General features: G+C 35.2%; 1 protein-coding gene across 1 annotated transcript in view; it reads left to right on the top strand.

The window, feature by feature from the left end:
* The window catches only part of Pi4KIIIalpha (phosphatidylinositol 4-kinase III alpha), a 140,500-nt gene that overhangs the window by 89,628 nt on the left and 34,410 nt on the right, over nucleotides 1–16,462 (top strand). Inside the window, exons 23-27 of the mRNA XM_081767994.1 lie at nucleotides 937–1,094; nucleotides 3,004–3,132; nucleotides 6,669–6,820; nucleotides 11,464–11,693; nucleotides 14,508–14,737. Of these exons, the coding sequence (XP_081624120.1) occupies nucleotides 937–1,094; nucleotides 3,004–3,132; nucleotides 6,669–6,820; nucleotides 11,464–11,693; nucleotides 14,508–14,737 (899 nt within the window). The remainder of the gene's footprint in view (nucleotides 1–936; nucleotides 1,095–3,003; nucleotides 3,133–6,668; nucleotides 6,821–11,463; nucleotides 11,694–14,507; nucleotides 14,738–16,462) is intronic.

Raw genomic sequence — 16,462 nt, 5'->3', positions numbered from 1 at the left:
CGCTGCTAACACTAAATTAGCATACTTAAGCCCTTCAATGGAGCCAGTCTCAACTCCTTTGAACAAAGAGATAAAAGAATCGCATAGATGGTAGAACCATGCGAAGCTAAGATCCAAAAGATTATGTTTCAAGACACACTCCCCGAGCGCAGAGAAAGTTTCGTTATTAAGCGCATTTGAAGACGCAGTGATTAATTCAACTTGGTCTTCTGTCGCGAGCGGACCTGAGTTCTATTTCCAGTGGGAACTCTCGGTTGGAAAAATGTGAAAAGCTTTTTCAGGTCAGCCATCCAGAATGAGGTTTTCCTGGGTTTTCCTCGTTCACACTAAGCAAATGCTGGGACGGTACCTAACGTTTAGGACCCAGCTCCGTCCTTCCCCAATCCTTTCTCCCTTTCCTTTCCTCAGATAGTGTGTTCATCGAGGGACGTCATCTCTCACGCGTGACGGGCTAAATGGCCATTGATACCGGAAGACCAGAAATCTAAATCGTAAATCCTAAATCCTTGGTTTTGTACCCCGTCTAAAGATACATTCACCTTCAGTCCTTGCACGAAGTGATGAATGAATAAGAGAAGAAAGAAATAAATACTAGTAACATTTTAAATATATGTAATATTAACATTAAGAACTTAACCTCGTACTAAAGTAGTATCCTGCCCTCTTTCCTCAGTTTAATTTTTCTCTATATTTCAGCTACAGCTGTAGCCATTAATAAAATCCGTTTTGATTTCAGTCTGAATATACCGATAGTTTCATCGTATTCAAGTTCCTGTTCCATAAAAGAAAAAAAATATCCCCTATGTGTACCCTATAGCATCTCTTAGTAAGTATATATATAATATTATTTCAATCACTTTAACCACCTTTTCCGGAATTACATCATATAGTTATTTCATTGGTTGTTTGGACTTTACATTTATTTTTTCTCACCAGGCGTTCATCGTCCGTTACTTCATGTGGTTGCGTGGTCTCAGATCGAACTATTCACCGAAGCCTCTGTGGGAACAGCTGTAGAATGTTGGCAGTGGTTAGTGACTGCAAGACCTGATGTGGAGCTATGTTTCCTACAAGAAATGTTCGCAGCGTGGCAGGTATAGTAAATACATTTTCTTTACTGTAGTAATCTCCGAATTTGTAGAAAAGTATAGTCTTGTAAGCCGGCTTATTATTACAGTAACATGATTAGGGTCTCAGAATCGAAGAAATAATTAAGTATAATCACATATAAAGATTTATTTTAGAAGTTCACTGTTACATTGTTAGGAAGAAAAGGATAACGAACACAAATCACATTTTATCCTTGGAGTTCTTCTTCAGACTTTTTGTGTTGGTAATTTGCTATTATTTTCAAATAAAAAGTGCATGAAGTTTGCCTCTTTATATCGCAGACAAAGCAAGTTCTTAAAGAAAACAAAGAAGAACTGGTTTAGTTTGCAATGGATTCATTTCATACTGCAGGTTTACTTCTCATATATAGGATGGACATAAAGTTTTTCCCTAGTAACAAACATTAATAATAATAATAATAATAATAATAATAATAATAATAATAATAATAATAATAATAATAATAATAATAATAATAATAATAATAAAAACTAAGAATGATAGAAGCTTGCAGTTCGCGGCAAATAATAAAGTTTTTAACTTGATTTAGAGAATTTCCACATATGCTATGGTTAGTTGCCTGTGTGATGTCACATGCGAAACTTGTGCGTCGGGACGATCTACTTGTGTTAACACATGTACAATCTGCACCTTATATGTAACTTCAAGCGTTTGTGTAATTTTTTTTTAACACAGTTGACTTCGGGATGTCCAGTTCATGTGATGCGCAACGCAAGGATTTCCGTGATCTTCGTGTTAAAGTAACACGAACAGTTTCCACACGTTCCTCACTAACACTCGGTCTACTGCTTCTATCACGATCTATAAAACATTTCCTGTTGCAATAAACTTGCTATACCATTCCTTTGTGCTCTTAACATCTGGTGGCTGCTGCCCATACTCTCCTAAATATTCGTTGAACTATGACGGAAGATTTTGTTTCATGATACCACAACACACACTTCACTTCCTCTATGCTGAAGCCATTTTCAAACAAATGACGGTCAGCTGCAGTAGGTGGCAGCACAGTCTGTGGCAAAAACGTGAAATATCATACAAGCGATGTGTTCAAACCGCACGCCTCTATCATTCTTTGATTTCTTGTAATTAATGTTTGTTATCAGGTAGAGACAATGTCCACCCTGTAGTGTATTGCTTCAAAGGGACGTTAGTTTAAAAGAAAACCAGCATCTATGTGTTGTAGTTTTGTAAGACTCAAAGAATGAATATAATATCATATAATGAAATTTCTTAATAATCTTCGATATGGAAAATATTTTATTATCAGTAATATTTTCGATTATCCAGCTACAGACAAAATCAATAATGTAATTTTAAAAAGACATGAGTATACACTTAACGAATAAGAGGGTAACAGAACGTCAGGTATAGTGATGATAGGAAACTTCAGTTATCAAGAATTAGTCACGTATTTCTTTTATTATTGCTTAGATATTAAATGTATTTTGTTCATTGTATACCACAATTATACCACGCAGATTTATCCTTGTTCACATTTCATATAATTAGGGCCGGCAGTGGGTCGATGGTAGAGCATTCACTTCTGGTGCATGGGGTCCTTGGTTCGATCCCAGCACGCGCCAAGTGAACTTTGTGGTGGACAAACACCGTGTGCGTGGGTTTTCTCAAGGTTCTCCCGTTTCCTCTCACTGTCTTCATTCCGCTATTTCCTTCATTTGTCATCATCACCGTCTCTTTTAACTTAACCGGCATAACGTGGGACGTAAAACTTAAAGATTTCATTTTTTATATAATAAGTATTGGTGTTTGATTTCTGACATTAATTAATCTTTCTTATAGTCTGCTATTTATAATCGAAGTGATCTTAATGGATTGAATCCTTTGTAAAGTTATCATTTGTTGTATTGGCAGTGTTCTGTTGATAAGAAGCTTGGCCTGTTCTCAGTGGAGGAAGAAGAAGTGAGTCCTTTGGCTGCTTACGAAGGCTGTGTTTTAGAACCACAACCACCATATGTCAAGCCACATGATATCTGGATCCAGGTAAGTTTGGTAACACAGTTTTTGTGTTAAGAATTAAGAGAGTCTCAGTTACCATGCTGCAAAGGAATTAATGATTTATCAGTTAAATTCAGCAGGTCGGTAATCTAAATGTTAAAAACGGCTTGCTTTTGTTTTAGTGGGGTACCTTGTTTGTTGTTTCACAAACAAACAAACACTTAATGTTAAAATATATTTACACATCTTGTAATTAGTTTAAAAGGGGAAGAAAGTGAAGTCTCTTTCCGTGGAACTTTCAATATTGAGGGCATAATTATGTATGTTTCGTCTTCACGTTACACCTCTCACTTTTGATTCCACCATACCATTTCATTCACTCTTATCATCATCGTTTCCTTTAGCCTACCCGACATAACCATTGAACGTAAAACTTAAAGATTCATTTCATTGTCATTTTTCAAAGAGTGAAAAATGTTCGACTGGACCGGAAAATTCAGTCCAAACTTTAACTTCGAACTATATATATATATATATATATATATATATATATATATATGAGTAATTCTCAAATTAGCGGCAAAATTGAGGAATAAAAGTGCTAAATATATATATATATATATATATATATTAATACCATTCATTTTCTTTCAGTAAGTTCAGATACAGTTTAGAAGTATGTTTTGATACTAAGCAGAGCTTAATCTGCATAACTTTAGTTTTAAAAGATATTTGTTTTCACATGAAATATTAATCCATGCTAATGACATGTTTCCATGCTAATGACAAAGTACACACAATAGCGATAGAAAGTGGTGTGCTATGTGATTTTTCAAATAGTAATAGTTAGAAATCTACTCTTCGGTTAATTACGGTCGTAGGTGTCAATTTGTGTTGTAATTTTTATTTTTCTCTGCTTAAGTTAAAAATTACAGCAAAAATTCACACCTATGACCAAAACCAATTAGAAACTGTATTTCTTACTACGCCTATTTGCAAAATCAGAAATAAATAAAGTTTGATATTAAAGCGTAAAAAAATATAGGGGGAGATACTTGATCTAAAAACAAGGAAACAAACTTCGTCCAAAATGTCATAGTTTTGAAGTTAGAGGCTGCCTGAAGCGTGGGAAAATGTATCTCAGAGACCTGTGTTTTAAACACTATCAAACATACGGAGTGCTGATTAATAAATCACTTATAAAGCCATACCTATTCGATTTAAAAATGGGTTTTCCAACTGTGCGGTGTGTGCGCAAGGGATTCCCCAAAGGGATGATGAACCAACAGTATTTCATTATTAATTATTGTTGCAGGAACCTCTTGTACACGCATCGAACAGTTTTGAAACACGCATTTTTAAATATAATCTGTAGGACTTCCTAAGTGGTTTATTAAGACGCACTCACTATGTTGGATCGTTGTTTAATAAAGGGGTCTCTAAAATTCATTTTTTCATGCTTTCGGCAGCCCAAATCTCCGAAACTATGGACTTTTGGCCAAAGTTCCAGAGACATTCTTCTTTTAGCATCATGTATTTGCCCTTATTTTATTTGAACACATTAATCTAATACGCTATGTATTTTTAAACATATATCATCACTGTATTATCTATTAAAGTTTTATCAGAAAGTAGAAGATTAGTATTAAAGGTTCTTCGATTAATAAAACTCGCTATAAACGTTCAAAATTTACATTGGCATTCATCAGAATTAATTTTTCGGAATACGCTCTTTTATACTTTTTGGTTTGTATTTCTCATTTTGGCTTTTAACTATGGCTTTTACTGTCCATTTTTTTCAGGAGTCAAGTTGTCAACTAGCGAAATTTCTTAGGAACACTCATTGTATCGGTCATAGTTTATTATTTTGTTTTTCTCACTGTCACTTCGGTAATTATTTCTTGCTGTCTGCAAGACAATGATATTCAATAAATGTACAAGGGTATGGTACACAAATGTATTTTTAAAATTCTTTGGAAAACATATTCCCAGCACTTACGCATATATGATCTTCTAAAATCAAGATACCACCTCACATGCAAGTTTAAATTTATGCTACTAGGTATTACATAGATCTAATATCATTTTCCCGATGATTTTGAACTAAGGGGATCTGTTTTATTTATTTCTGAAATTTGATCTAGAAAGGGAATTACTTTCAATTCACTCTACATAGATTTTAATAAAATGTGTTTAACATCTAGGGTTTGTATGAAATACATTAGAATATCAAATCAAAGTTCTAAGCCTTCAAATCAAACTTTCTGCGACGTACTTAAATGCTTCTTTGTACAGTACATAGTGTGCAATTCACTGGCTACATGGACACTACACCTTAATCTTTAATTCTCTTTTAATACAACTTCAAACACAAAGCAAACATACATCCTTTGTCATGTGCTAATAGAAAAGAGCTTTTATAGAAAATTCAGATATAAGCCCAAAATACCTAAATGGTTTTCTTTTGGTATAATCCCCATTGCCCGTCTTGACTCCTCTCTCTTGATCCCGCTAGTTTTGAAAATTAAAATTCATCGAATTAAAATTTAGTCAACATTTTCTATGTAATTTAAACTCCTGCTATGAATTAGAATCCGCAGATAAAGTTCTGGACCCTCCCCAAAAACAATTTCTAAGTACGTTCCTGTCAAACACTTGTGAATCACGTAACAAGGCAAGTTTATTTTAAAAAACAAATAATACTCTCAGGAAAGCAATAATAAACCTCAAATTAAATAAATTACAAGAGTATAAATTAACGCAAAATTTCCATGCTAATGACGAAATTGCATTTAATCGAGCTTGTACAACAACCCTTCCACAAATTATTAAATACCTTAGGTTCTTAATGTATTAATTTACAGAAACAATATCGCACTGATGTAATAAATACTTTGATTTCCATAGTATCCACACTATTGACAATCTATTTTGCCACCCTGCCGGAAAATCATACAAATACTTATGTAATGTCTATTTTGGGCAACAGTTTCCCTCCAACTGCACTGACCAACAAATGACACACGAAAACCGTTCTAGTCGCACAGTTGCCAGGTCATATTTCTCTTTCCAGCGAACAGCATATCAATTTTTAATGCGCCTTTGCTGATGACTGCAGAAATGGGAACAAAATTTTTAATGTCTGTAAAATAAGAATACATTAAGACTCGAAGCTATGTTTGAAGCTCAGTAAAGTTGAACATCGCCTAAAAGTTGTCGCTTAATATCAAAGGAGTACGGATACAAACAGCTACTTTATAAGAACAAAAAACCGTGAAAATGTAGTTGGTTACAGCCATGTTAATGACATTCTCCATTTACTTTTAAATTTCGTACCAAGCTATTTTCTACAATTAGTACATTTTGAGGAAGAAATGTACATGGCATTGTTGAAGGCACTGAATTACACATATATTTCAGTTTTTGAGCAATTAGTGTCCTTGGTTTAAAAAAATATTAACTGGAGACAGCATTTTCCCCCTATTTTGAGAATCACCCATATATATATATATATATATATATATATATATATATATATATATATATATATATATATATATATATATCTTTGTATTTTCTAGTTCATTTCAGAACTTGCGGAGACTGTGAAATATTGCAGCCAGGGAAAAGTAGAAATGATAGCAAGCTTGTTACATCGTTCATTGCCGATGGTTGTTGGAACAAGCGAAGGACAGCAGAGCAGACATGTTGCAGCAGTTGGAAGCCGATTCAGGTAAAGTATAATTTAGGTTCTAAAACGTAACACAAGAACTAATCTGTAATATTTAATAACGTGAGATTATTTTGAGAGAAACACCGTTCCTGCTCACTTTGTCTATAACTAATAAAAATGAACATAAACGTCGACGAACTTGTAACTTTACATGGTCTATTTTAGCACTGCACTGTAATATGAATTATTCTATTTAAAACCAGTTGGCCAAAAATACCTGCTTTAATTACATGCATATACAATTTTTAAAAACATTTTAACATTTGTTTTTTTAACATTTTAAAAACACTAAACATGAATATACATGTACATATAGCTGTAATAATAATAATAATAATAATAATAATAATAATAATAATAATAATAATAATAATAATAATAATAATAATAATTTATTTGTACTTTACACCCAAAGGCAATTACAAAGTACAAAGTTTATACATCCTTATCGAAGGATATGCAACCGAACTCCAAATATGGAACTAACATTGGTAACACGAAATAGTACTATAAATCTTTTTCTCTTTACATATGCTGTACAAAAATATTCTACAATTTATCATTTAGTAACTGAAAACACTTTCGCTTAAAGGTCTTAAATTCATACTGAAATAAATCCAATCCCATAGACTCAATTTTGTTATTTGCATCACATAATTTACACAGTGGAGAATTCCTGTTCACATTTATTCTGTTTTCAGGCATATAAAAACATGTCTACCTCTCAGATATTGCCGAGGACAATAAAATGGTAATCTACTTAATAAGAATACGTTATCTTCCTTCTTATCGATTAATTTTTTAAGATATAGTACTCTATTTTCAAGTGACAATAATTTGAATTTTTTTAAAAGTTCATCATATGGAATATAACGAGTTTGAATACCATAAATAAAAAGAAAGTTTGCTAAAATAAATAAATAAATAAATAAATAATTGCGTTTTAGCGAAACCTCAAGCCATTTTCGGTAAATCAAAGAGCTAACCTAAGAATCTCAAATTTGTTTTGTGAACTTAGCGCAGTCCCACCAATGGCATCTTTTTCGCACTACCCATCACCGAAAATCGGAAAAAAAAGTTTTTCTCGGCCTCCCAGTGCCTAACTAGCTACAGCGTGGCAGGATCCAAGTTTTCAATTATCAGCAATCAGATTTTTCAATATTAGTGCAACATTCCATACCTACTGATATTAAGGCAAATTTAAATATTAAAAAAATTATAACAAATTTTTCATTTACAAAATATTACACAATAAAATTCATACCACATAGTCCATGAATAATTACTCCGTTAATTTGCGTAACGAATTGTATAGTAAGTAATGTGTTTGTTTAAGTTTGGTTTAAATATTGTAGAAATGTTACAGTGTCTGTGGCGCCGAAATTTATTTTTCCGTTAGAGATTGTATTTTATTATTCTACTATTATATGTTATATATTAGAGAAAATTTGCAAAACTGTTTTGATTAAAATTGGACACGTTATGATACTAATGAATTTCTAATTTCAAAGATTTTAAATATTGCCATAACAATTTAAATTGAAATTTATGTATATTCTCTTCCATGCTACCTCACAATGCTTCTTGATCTCGTCATATCGCACAGTGCGTCGACTAATGGACAAAAAATAGAAAAGAAACAATTTTCTTCGGGCTTACAAATAGCACGGAATGAAGCACAAATGATTCACAAGACAGAAATCCCTAACCACAAACTGATGACAACCCGTTAGCCCACAGAGGGTGCGCGCAAAGTTACCACATTAGACTGACCCGAGTCGAGATGACACTCTTGCAGATAACAATTCGCATGCACAACTACTATATTCGACCGACCTGAGTCATTTTCTCCACAGTGATTGCACTGGTGTTTCAGACCAAAGGGAAAGGTGAAATTTTTTGTCACTAGTGGGCAGTTATAGCACAGGTACGTTCTTTCTTTTACGACGAACGATTGGTAATCATTTTTTACTGGTATATTTGGAATATCTCAAAAAAGCCTAAACATGTCTTGAGATCTCTGCACGAATATCTTCCTTTAATGAGTTCCTTTGGATTCAGCAATAGTGTGTTTGCAAGTGTCCGCAATATCGTAATTAGTGAAATTGCGAAAGAAGACGCCATGAAAAACAAGGACATTCTTGAAAGATGGATAACAACCACCAGTGCTAGTCGGAAGAAAGCGGAAACTATGTTTGCTATTTGTAGTCGTTATAAACTTGAAGATACCACGGAAGATGTGTGCAACAGTTTAGAGAAATTTAGTAAGTTATTAATATTATATTGAGGAAAAAAATGGAGGATGTCGCACAGAGTTTGGTCGGTTTTCCTAGCTGAAAATAAAGAGTGGTTTGATCGTGCATGTACCCTTCCGGACTCTGTCTCAACAGTGATAACTGATCGGTATCACAACAACGTGAACATCGATGTAGCTTGCTCTACTCGCGGTAGAACCAGTAAACAGTTCGCAGTGTGTTCAGTAAAAACAAGGAAAAGACACTTAGAACCTGTTGTAGGGACTAAATCGACAGTGGAGCTTGCCTTTGCTGCCAAAGAAGCAGCAGCGAAATTAAATACACCAAGAAATGACGAATAGTCCAAAGGATTGTCGGTTATGTGGAAGAAGCTTTAGAAGCCCTCCACAAAAATTTTTCCGTCACACTAGGCTACATCTTATACGGAAAACTTCTCTCTTCAATACTTATTTAGACTTGATGAAGCATATGCTTATTCTATCTGGCCCCATTGTTTCCTCCAAGATACAGATTCACGCAAAGAAAAAGAGGACAGATACGGATCTGGAAAGTTATTTCAAAACTGATGCTGTTCAGCTTCATAATTCTGTCGCTATGGAATTTGATAACTTAGACAATGATGGTACTGACTGATCTTTAAAAAAAAAAAAAAAAAAAAAAAAAAAAAAAAAAAAAAAAAAAAAAAAAAAAACTCTAGGACTGTTTCAGTCATTTCATGCACTGCTTTTCTTTATATTTTAGTGTTATGTAGTTTCGAGTCGTATGGGTTCGTGTTTACGAGTGCCGTAAACAGTAAGGGCCTTATGCAGAGTCGTTGTGACGTATGTTTAGCGTCATACTAAAGGCCTTACTATTGCAGGAAACATATGTTAGTCGAATTCTTTAGTATGACACTAAGCACGCGTCAGAACGACTCTGCATAAGGCCTTAAATGTCTAACATAGTTTTTTTTACGTCCCTGAACGGGATATTATTTTCTATATAAGTACAGTTGTCAAGTTCGATAACTACAAGAACAACTTTGCTTCAGTCTAAGTGAGGAAAGAACGCCTTGCGGCACAATAAACATGTGATAAAAGCTTCAGTATGATTTGTTTTATTTTTGTCCATTACTCCCATATGCTCGACGCACTGTGTATCGTCTCGTATGAAAACTTCCGTAGAGTGTTTATTGTTTCTTGATATCCAATCAAAAGTTACTTGTTTATCGATCATCATCTCTTCTTGCAAAATGTCCTTCCCACAGCCACTTTAATGTTTTTATTTCCAGGATATTACCGTCACTTCTGTGATCCCTGTAATCCATGTGATTCTCTCCTATCCTTTTCCTATCATATATATATATACACAAAATATGTGAATAATATACAGGGTGTCCGGAATGGGGCTGACGGTTTTCAGAAGGTGTGACCAGTATGGCCAGAGACATGGAAAAGAGAAAACACTCATTTTAAACGAAAACTCAAAAAGTTTCGTTCAGCAAATTTTCATACTTGTAGGACTACAGGTGACGGTGCTAGTATTACCGAAACGAAAATGGCGTCAGCACCCGAATAGGCGCAATGCGTGTGGTGATTTGCAGAACCAAGAAGTGTTGTTTATGTGTAACGAAACTGTCACCGTGTTTACCGCAAGAACCCTCCATCACGCAATAGTATCCAGGTGTGGAAAGAACAATTTTTATCGTTAGGAAGTATAGTGAAACCTTACTGTAATGTTAAATCGCGCGTGTCAAACGAAAAGGTGGAGGCAGTAAAGGAGTGTTTCACACGTAGCGTAAGGAAGTCAATTCGAGCAGCGAGTTGGAAATTCCAAGATCAGCTGTGAACAATGTGGTACACAAACGATGACATTTGTACGCGTATGAGGAACAATTGTAGCGAAACACTTGAACAACACTTCTTGTCTCTGCAAACCACCATACACATTGCGCCTTTTCGGGTACCAACGCCATTTTTGTTTTGGCGATACTAGCGCTGTCACTGATAGTCCTACAAGTATGAAAATTTGCTAAACTAAAGTTTTTGAGTTTTCCTTTAAAATGCATACTTTCTTTTTTTCCGAGTCCCTCTTCGCATTTCAACCGCACCCTTTTTAAAACCTTCATCTCCATTCCGGACTCCTTATCTCGAGTCCGGATATATATATATATATATATATATCTTGAAAGAGAGCGAGGAAGATTAACTTATGATCATAGCATGAAGTTTCATCTTAAGTAGGAAAAATCTAAAAGTAGATTAAAGCGAAAAGTAGAAAGAAAAAGGAAGTACTTGCAGTGAACTTTATCAAGCTTCAAGTAGGATTTTACTTCGTTTCTTGTATTTGTATTTACTTCTCTCCTTTTTTTCTGCTTTATCGAGGATTTTCATTTTTTGTTCTTCGTAGGCTGTTAATGTGTGGTCTGTCTCTGTTGCAAGGAGATATTTTGCCCCGTTCTCTGAGCAAGAATGTTCTTCGCGAGCGCATTTATTGTAACTGTTTGGACTACTTTTGTGGTCGACGCCGTTGTCCACCGCAGCGGGGCGCTGATCTCCGTGAAGACATTCAAGTTTTGGTAAAATTCTGGCAGATTATGCACTCCGATAAAAAGTATCTGAAAGCCAGTGCTGTAGGGGGTGAGTATCAGTTAATTTAGGTGTTTGTCAAAAAGAAATTCTAAACCTTTAGAGACTAGAGTGGTGGAGTTCTAGTATTAATAAGGCTGAACTAGTTGTGTTAGTGCTTATTCTTAAGAATCAGGTAAATTTAATTCACAAAATGCTATTTGTATTACGTGCATCAAATATCTAAATAACTAAATATACTCGGTCACTATTATATCACGTGTATTTCCTACACTGCTGAAAATGAAAACTGGCCGTACGTAAAGTTAAAAATGCACATTTGGTGCTGTTAGGTTAGTGAAGTTCAATAAATACATAAAATATTATTTCAAGTCACAAACAGTTTATGCAATATATACAGGGTGTTTCAAAACAACAACGACAACGTTTGTGAGGCGATTCCTGACACCAAGATAAGACAAAAAGTATAGACCAATCTTGGTGCACAAATTCTTCCTTTCGGAGTTATAGGCTGCCGAAAATATCAAAAAATGAACTTTAAAGGTCCATAGCTCCAATACTATGGGACTTACCGTAGTCGGATCAAGACTTCGTTTAGGAACTAATGTGTACTCTATCCAGAAATCCATCTTCAGAATCCTAAGGTACTAACGCAACAATTTTTGTAGAGGGAGTTTGGCTGCGGGCATATATTTTGAAGTACTCACCAACTAGCTCTATAAAAATTGTTGCGGAAATACTGCAGGATTCTGAAGCTTCAATATTTTGATAGAGCACATAATAGTTCTTAAGTGAAGTCTTGACCCGAGTACGGTAGGTCCCATACTTTTGAAGCTATGGACATTTAAAGTTCACTTTTTTATGTTTCCGGCAGCCTATAACTCCGAAAGGAAGCATTTGTACACCCAGATTGGTCTATACTTTTATGTTTTATCTTGGTGTCAGGAATCACCTCCTAAACGTTGTCGGTGTTGTTACGAAACACCCTATATATATGTGTGTGTACTGTATCACTGAATGTTTTGCAGCGCTCTAGATAGCCATGGCTTAGGTTGAAAACCAGATGAAATATAATTTATAATGATGGAGGGAAACTCATAGTTTCATGTAAATTACTTCTGTAACTTTTTATTTTTTATTTATTTATTTATTTATTTTAGCTTACGTGGGTTGTAAGGCTATGGAACTCGAACTTAGCTTACACCAAGAAGACAAATAGAAAAACATTGTTTAGAAGTACAAAGATTTTTTTAGAGGATTTTAACATTGTTTCCTCGCCATTATATCGTTTTCTGTAGTTCCGAAAGAACAATTTAAGGTGTAACATAACACCTAATATTACACTTTATGTCTTCATCATATTCATCTGTTAGTATTATTTCGTTAAAAAAAAAAAAAAAATATATATTGTTTTCGATGTGTGGTGACGAGTATGCATATCTGTGGCAGCGGGAAGAGAACGACGTCACAGGTGTGGTAATTATGTATCATAAGGATTGTTACCGAAACTCAATACATATTGGGAAGGTTACATGATAGCACTTTTCGACGCAAACTATAGCTATAGTGCGATTAAAAATCTGTACAAACAGCGTGACTTCTACTGTGTCCAAAAAATGGTATCTCATGGGTAGTGAAAGAAGCAGGTAAGGCACAGCTTGGGATGATTGCTATCGGGCAGAAACTGATCAGTCCCCGACCTGCTTCGAGCTGTATACTAGCTACTATCCAGAAAGTCAGTGCTTTTATCGTCGGCGACAATATAGTCACACAAAAAATCACCGCGAGCAGCTTACAAACATAATTGAAAACAGTGCACGTCGTAATTCACGATTTGGGTTTGGAAAACGTGATGCGAGGGGAAGGGGGGGTCCATAAGCTCTTGCACCAACACGTTCAGGAATTACACCAACTGTCAGAGACTTTCTAAGCGGCACCTGTTTAATGAAAAGTGGAAATTCATTGTTACAATAAACATGTTTATCTTGACTGTTACAGGCCTCGTGCAATTATCGACCAAAAGGTGCCACGAACTTTCAAAGATGATACACTGAATGTACGAAAAGTTCCGTGCACAGATTTCATGATCATTGCTAGATACTCGTACAATGGGAAGCTCACTAGACATCGTGTTGCCGAAAACACGAAGGTTAATTCAGAATATTATCCGGCTAATGTGGTTCCCGTTTCTCGCCATTCCTTATCTTTAGGAAAGGGATCAGAATCGTTTGTGGTAGAGCTGGACTGTTCGAGGAATCATAAACCGCAGTTTCTGTTTGTAACCTAGTGTCTGTTTCCAAACCGAACCGAACGAAATTACGGTTCGGTTTCTGAAATAAACCGAAACATTCAGTTTGAACCTTCAACCGAACCCAAACAGGTTTACTGTTCTTTAGAACATTTTTAGTGTGTGGGCACTAAGTCACTTTTGTCGCTTAACCCAACTCTTCCTCCAACACATGGCAGAAGAAATTGGCATTCGTCCCATTCCAGTGAAGTCACTTGATGCCGGACTAATGGATTATCGCATCTTCGGACTACTGAAGCAATCTCTCACGTGAGATCCGTTGAAGGACTGTGGAAAGCTGGTCAGAAAGAGTGGTTACAAATAGACATGTCTGCCCTTCGTGCCATCTACCACAGTGGAAACTTTACTGTCGGGCAACTGCGAAAATGCAGGGCCATTCAATAGAGCACTCTCGACGATGGCGACATGGCTTCTCTTAAGGTAGATGCTGTTTGAAATCGTTACCATAGATCGGAAATAAGCTCTATAGGATCATATGCTTTAGTTTGAATATACTACTTGCATTTTATAAATATGATTACACATTTCCTAAAATACCAAATATATAATCTTTCCAGATTTTGATGTTTACGGTCCAAATTCTTCGTTATCGACACTTCAGTCGGATCTTCGTTCTACGTCTGGAGAGTTTTCACGTCCAGCGTCCGGTTGGATTAACACCGTTCCTCTTTCAGCCAGCACCAATACATTGTCCAAGCGATCCACACGAAGCGGAAAGAGAAATGTCAATGCAGATGTATTTGTTAAGGATTATATCAAGAAAAGAAATCTTATTCTCGAATTAGTGGTAAGTTGACGAAAATAAACAAAGAAAATGCCTACCTGCGATTTTCAGTCTTTACATTCACTCGTATGTTATTTAGAAGGTATGGCGTGCTGGTTAAGTGTTTGAAGAGAAAGAGAATCATAATTACATTATAAATTATATGAGATAATTGTAAGAAATGACCGATTTTTTTTCTACACATTTTCTACTGGTGCGAACTCTTGAAAATACAAAATGTGCAGGACCGAAACAGGAATCGAACTGTGGTCTCAGGCTTACAGTGCCAATGCGCTAGCTACTACCCTATCCAGTCTGTTCCCTAAACAGCCATACACCCTTCTTGAGGTAGTCAGGATAAACAAAGTGTGCCGCATTTCCTTCTGTACTGGGACATGTCAGTATCTATTAATGAATAACATGCATTTCCCGCCATCAATCTACTGGTTTCTTTGCTAACTTCAAGTATTTGTAAGTAAGCATTCGTTAGATCTCAGTATTAAATCTATTCGCTTGTTTTACTTTGCTTCATCGACTATGATGTTTCCATCATCTGACATGTTTCTTACTCCAGGTGTTTACATTAAATTCATAAGTATTTGTACATAGTTTCCTTCAAATCCTCCATTCGAATCTCAGATGGAACCTTGAACATAGCCGCTCCTTGATTTTGTAATAAGTTGTAAGATATAGATATTTCCAACCATTGATCAATATGTCGAAGGCGTTAATGTAATTCGCAAAATTTGTTCATTTACAGTTGGACGCATACAGTTTATAAAACTACAACTAACTTATTCGTAGCCAACTGGATCCAGTTTCTACTTTGTATTCCTACTTCTGCGAGATCCATCTTAATAATGTCCTCCCATCTGCGTCTAGGTCTTCCTAATGGTTGTTTTCCGATAGAATTTCCAGTTAAAACTTTGAAAGCGTTCCTACTTTCTTCCATTCTGGCTACATGACCTGCCCACGTTCTAGACTTGATGACCTTAACAATGTTAGGTAAACGGTACAAATTATACCGTTCCTTCGCCATTTCCCATTCTTGTTCCTCTTGGGTCCGAATATTCGTCTCAAGATTTTATTCCCAAATACTTTCAGTCTTCTCTCAGAGTAAGCGACCATGTTTTGCAACCACGTAGCACAATAGGCTCGATGGTTTATTATTTTTTATATATTTTAAGCTTCAGATTCCTCGACAGAATTCGCGAAAACAACAAGATTGTAAACTGAACAATAACACGAATTCCCTGTCTTCAATCGACATTTAATTTCTTTGTAAATATGGTTTTGGTCTGTTAATATTGACCCTAGATATTTGAAAATATCCACTTTGTCGAAGGTATTATTTTATACTTTAACGCATCCATTCCGTATATTTAGTTTTCTCTGCATTTACTTCCAAACCCATGTCCCTGCAAGTGTTTAATAAAATCGTTGCATTTCTTTCTATTGTTCTCTTAACACTCACTATCAGATTTTTACCAGCAGCATAGGTCATAATCTGGTGAATGACATTCAGTTCTAGGCTCTGCTTGCTATCTTTGATTTTCCTTATAGCATTTTTGTAAAACTATAATGTACATAAATTTTATATTATATTTTGATATATTACTAGTGCGTAAAACACAAGGAAAATCTTCTTACATGTATTGTAATGAATATGCAGTATTTCAATACGAAAATCACTTCTATACTGCAACACAAAAATCTTATTTATGCTTAATTTAAAATAAAATTAATTAA

This window comes from Thermobia domestica, chromosome 8 (assembly GCF_964235325.1).
Source record: "Thermobia domestica chromosome 8, izTheDome1.hap1.1, whole genome shotgun sequence".
Classification (NCBI taxonomy): Eukaryota; Metazoa; Arthropoda; class Insecta; order Zygentoma; family Lepismatidae; genus Thermobia; species Thermobia domestica.
This window is presented reverse-complemented; position numbering and strand designations above follow the sequence as displayed.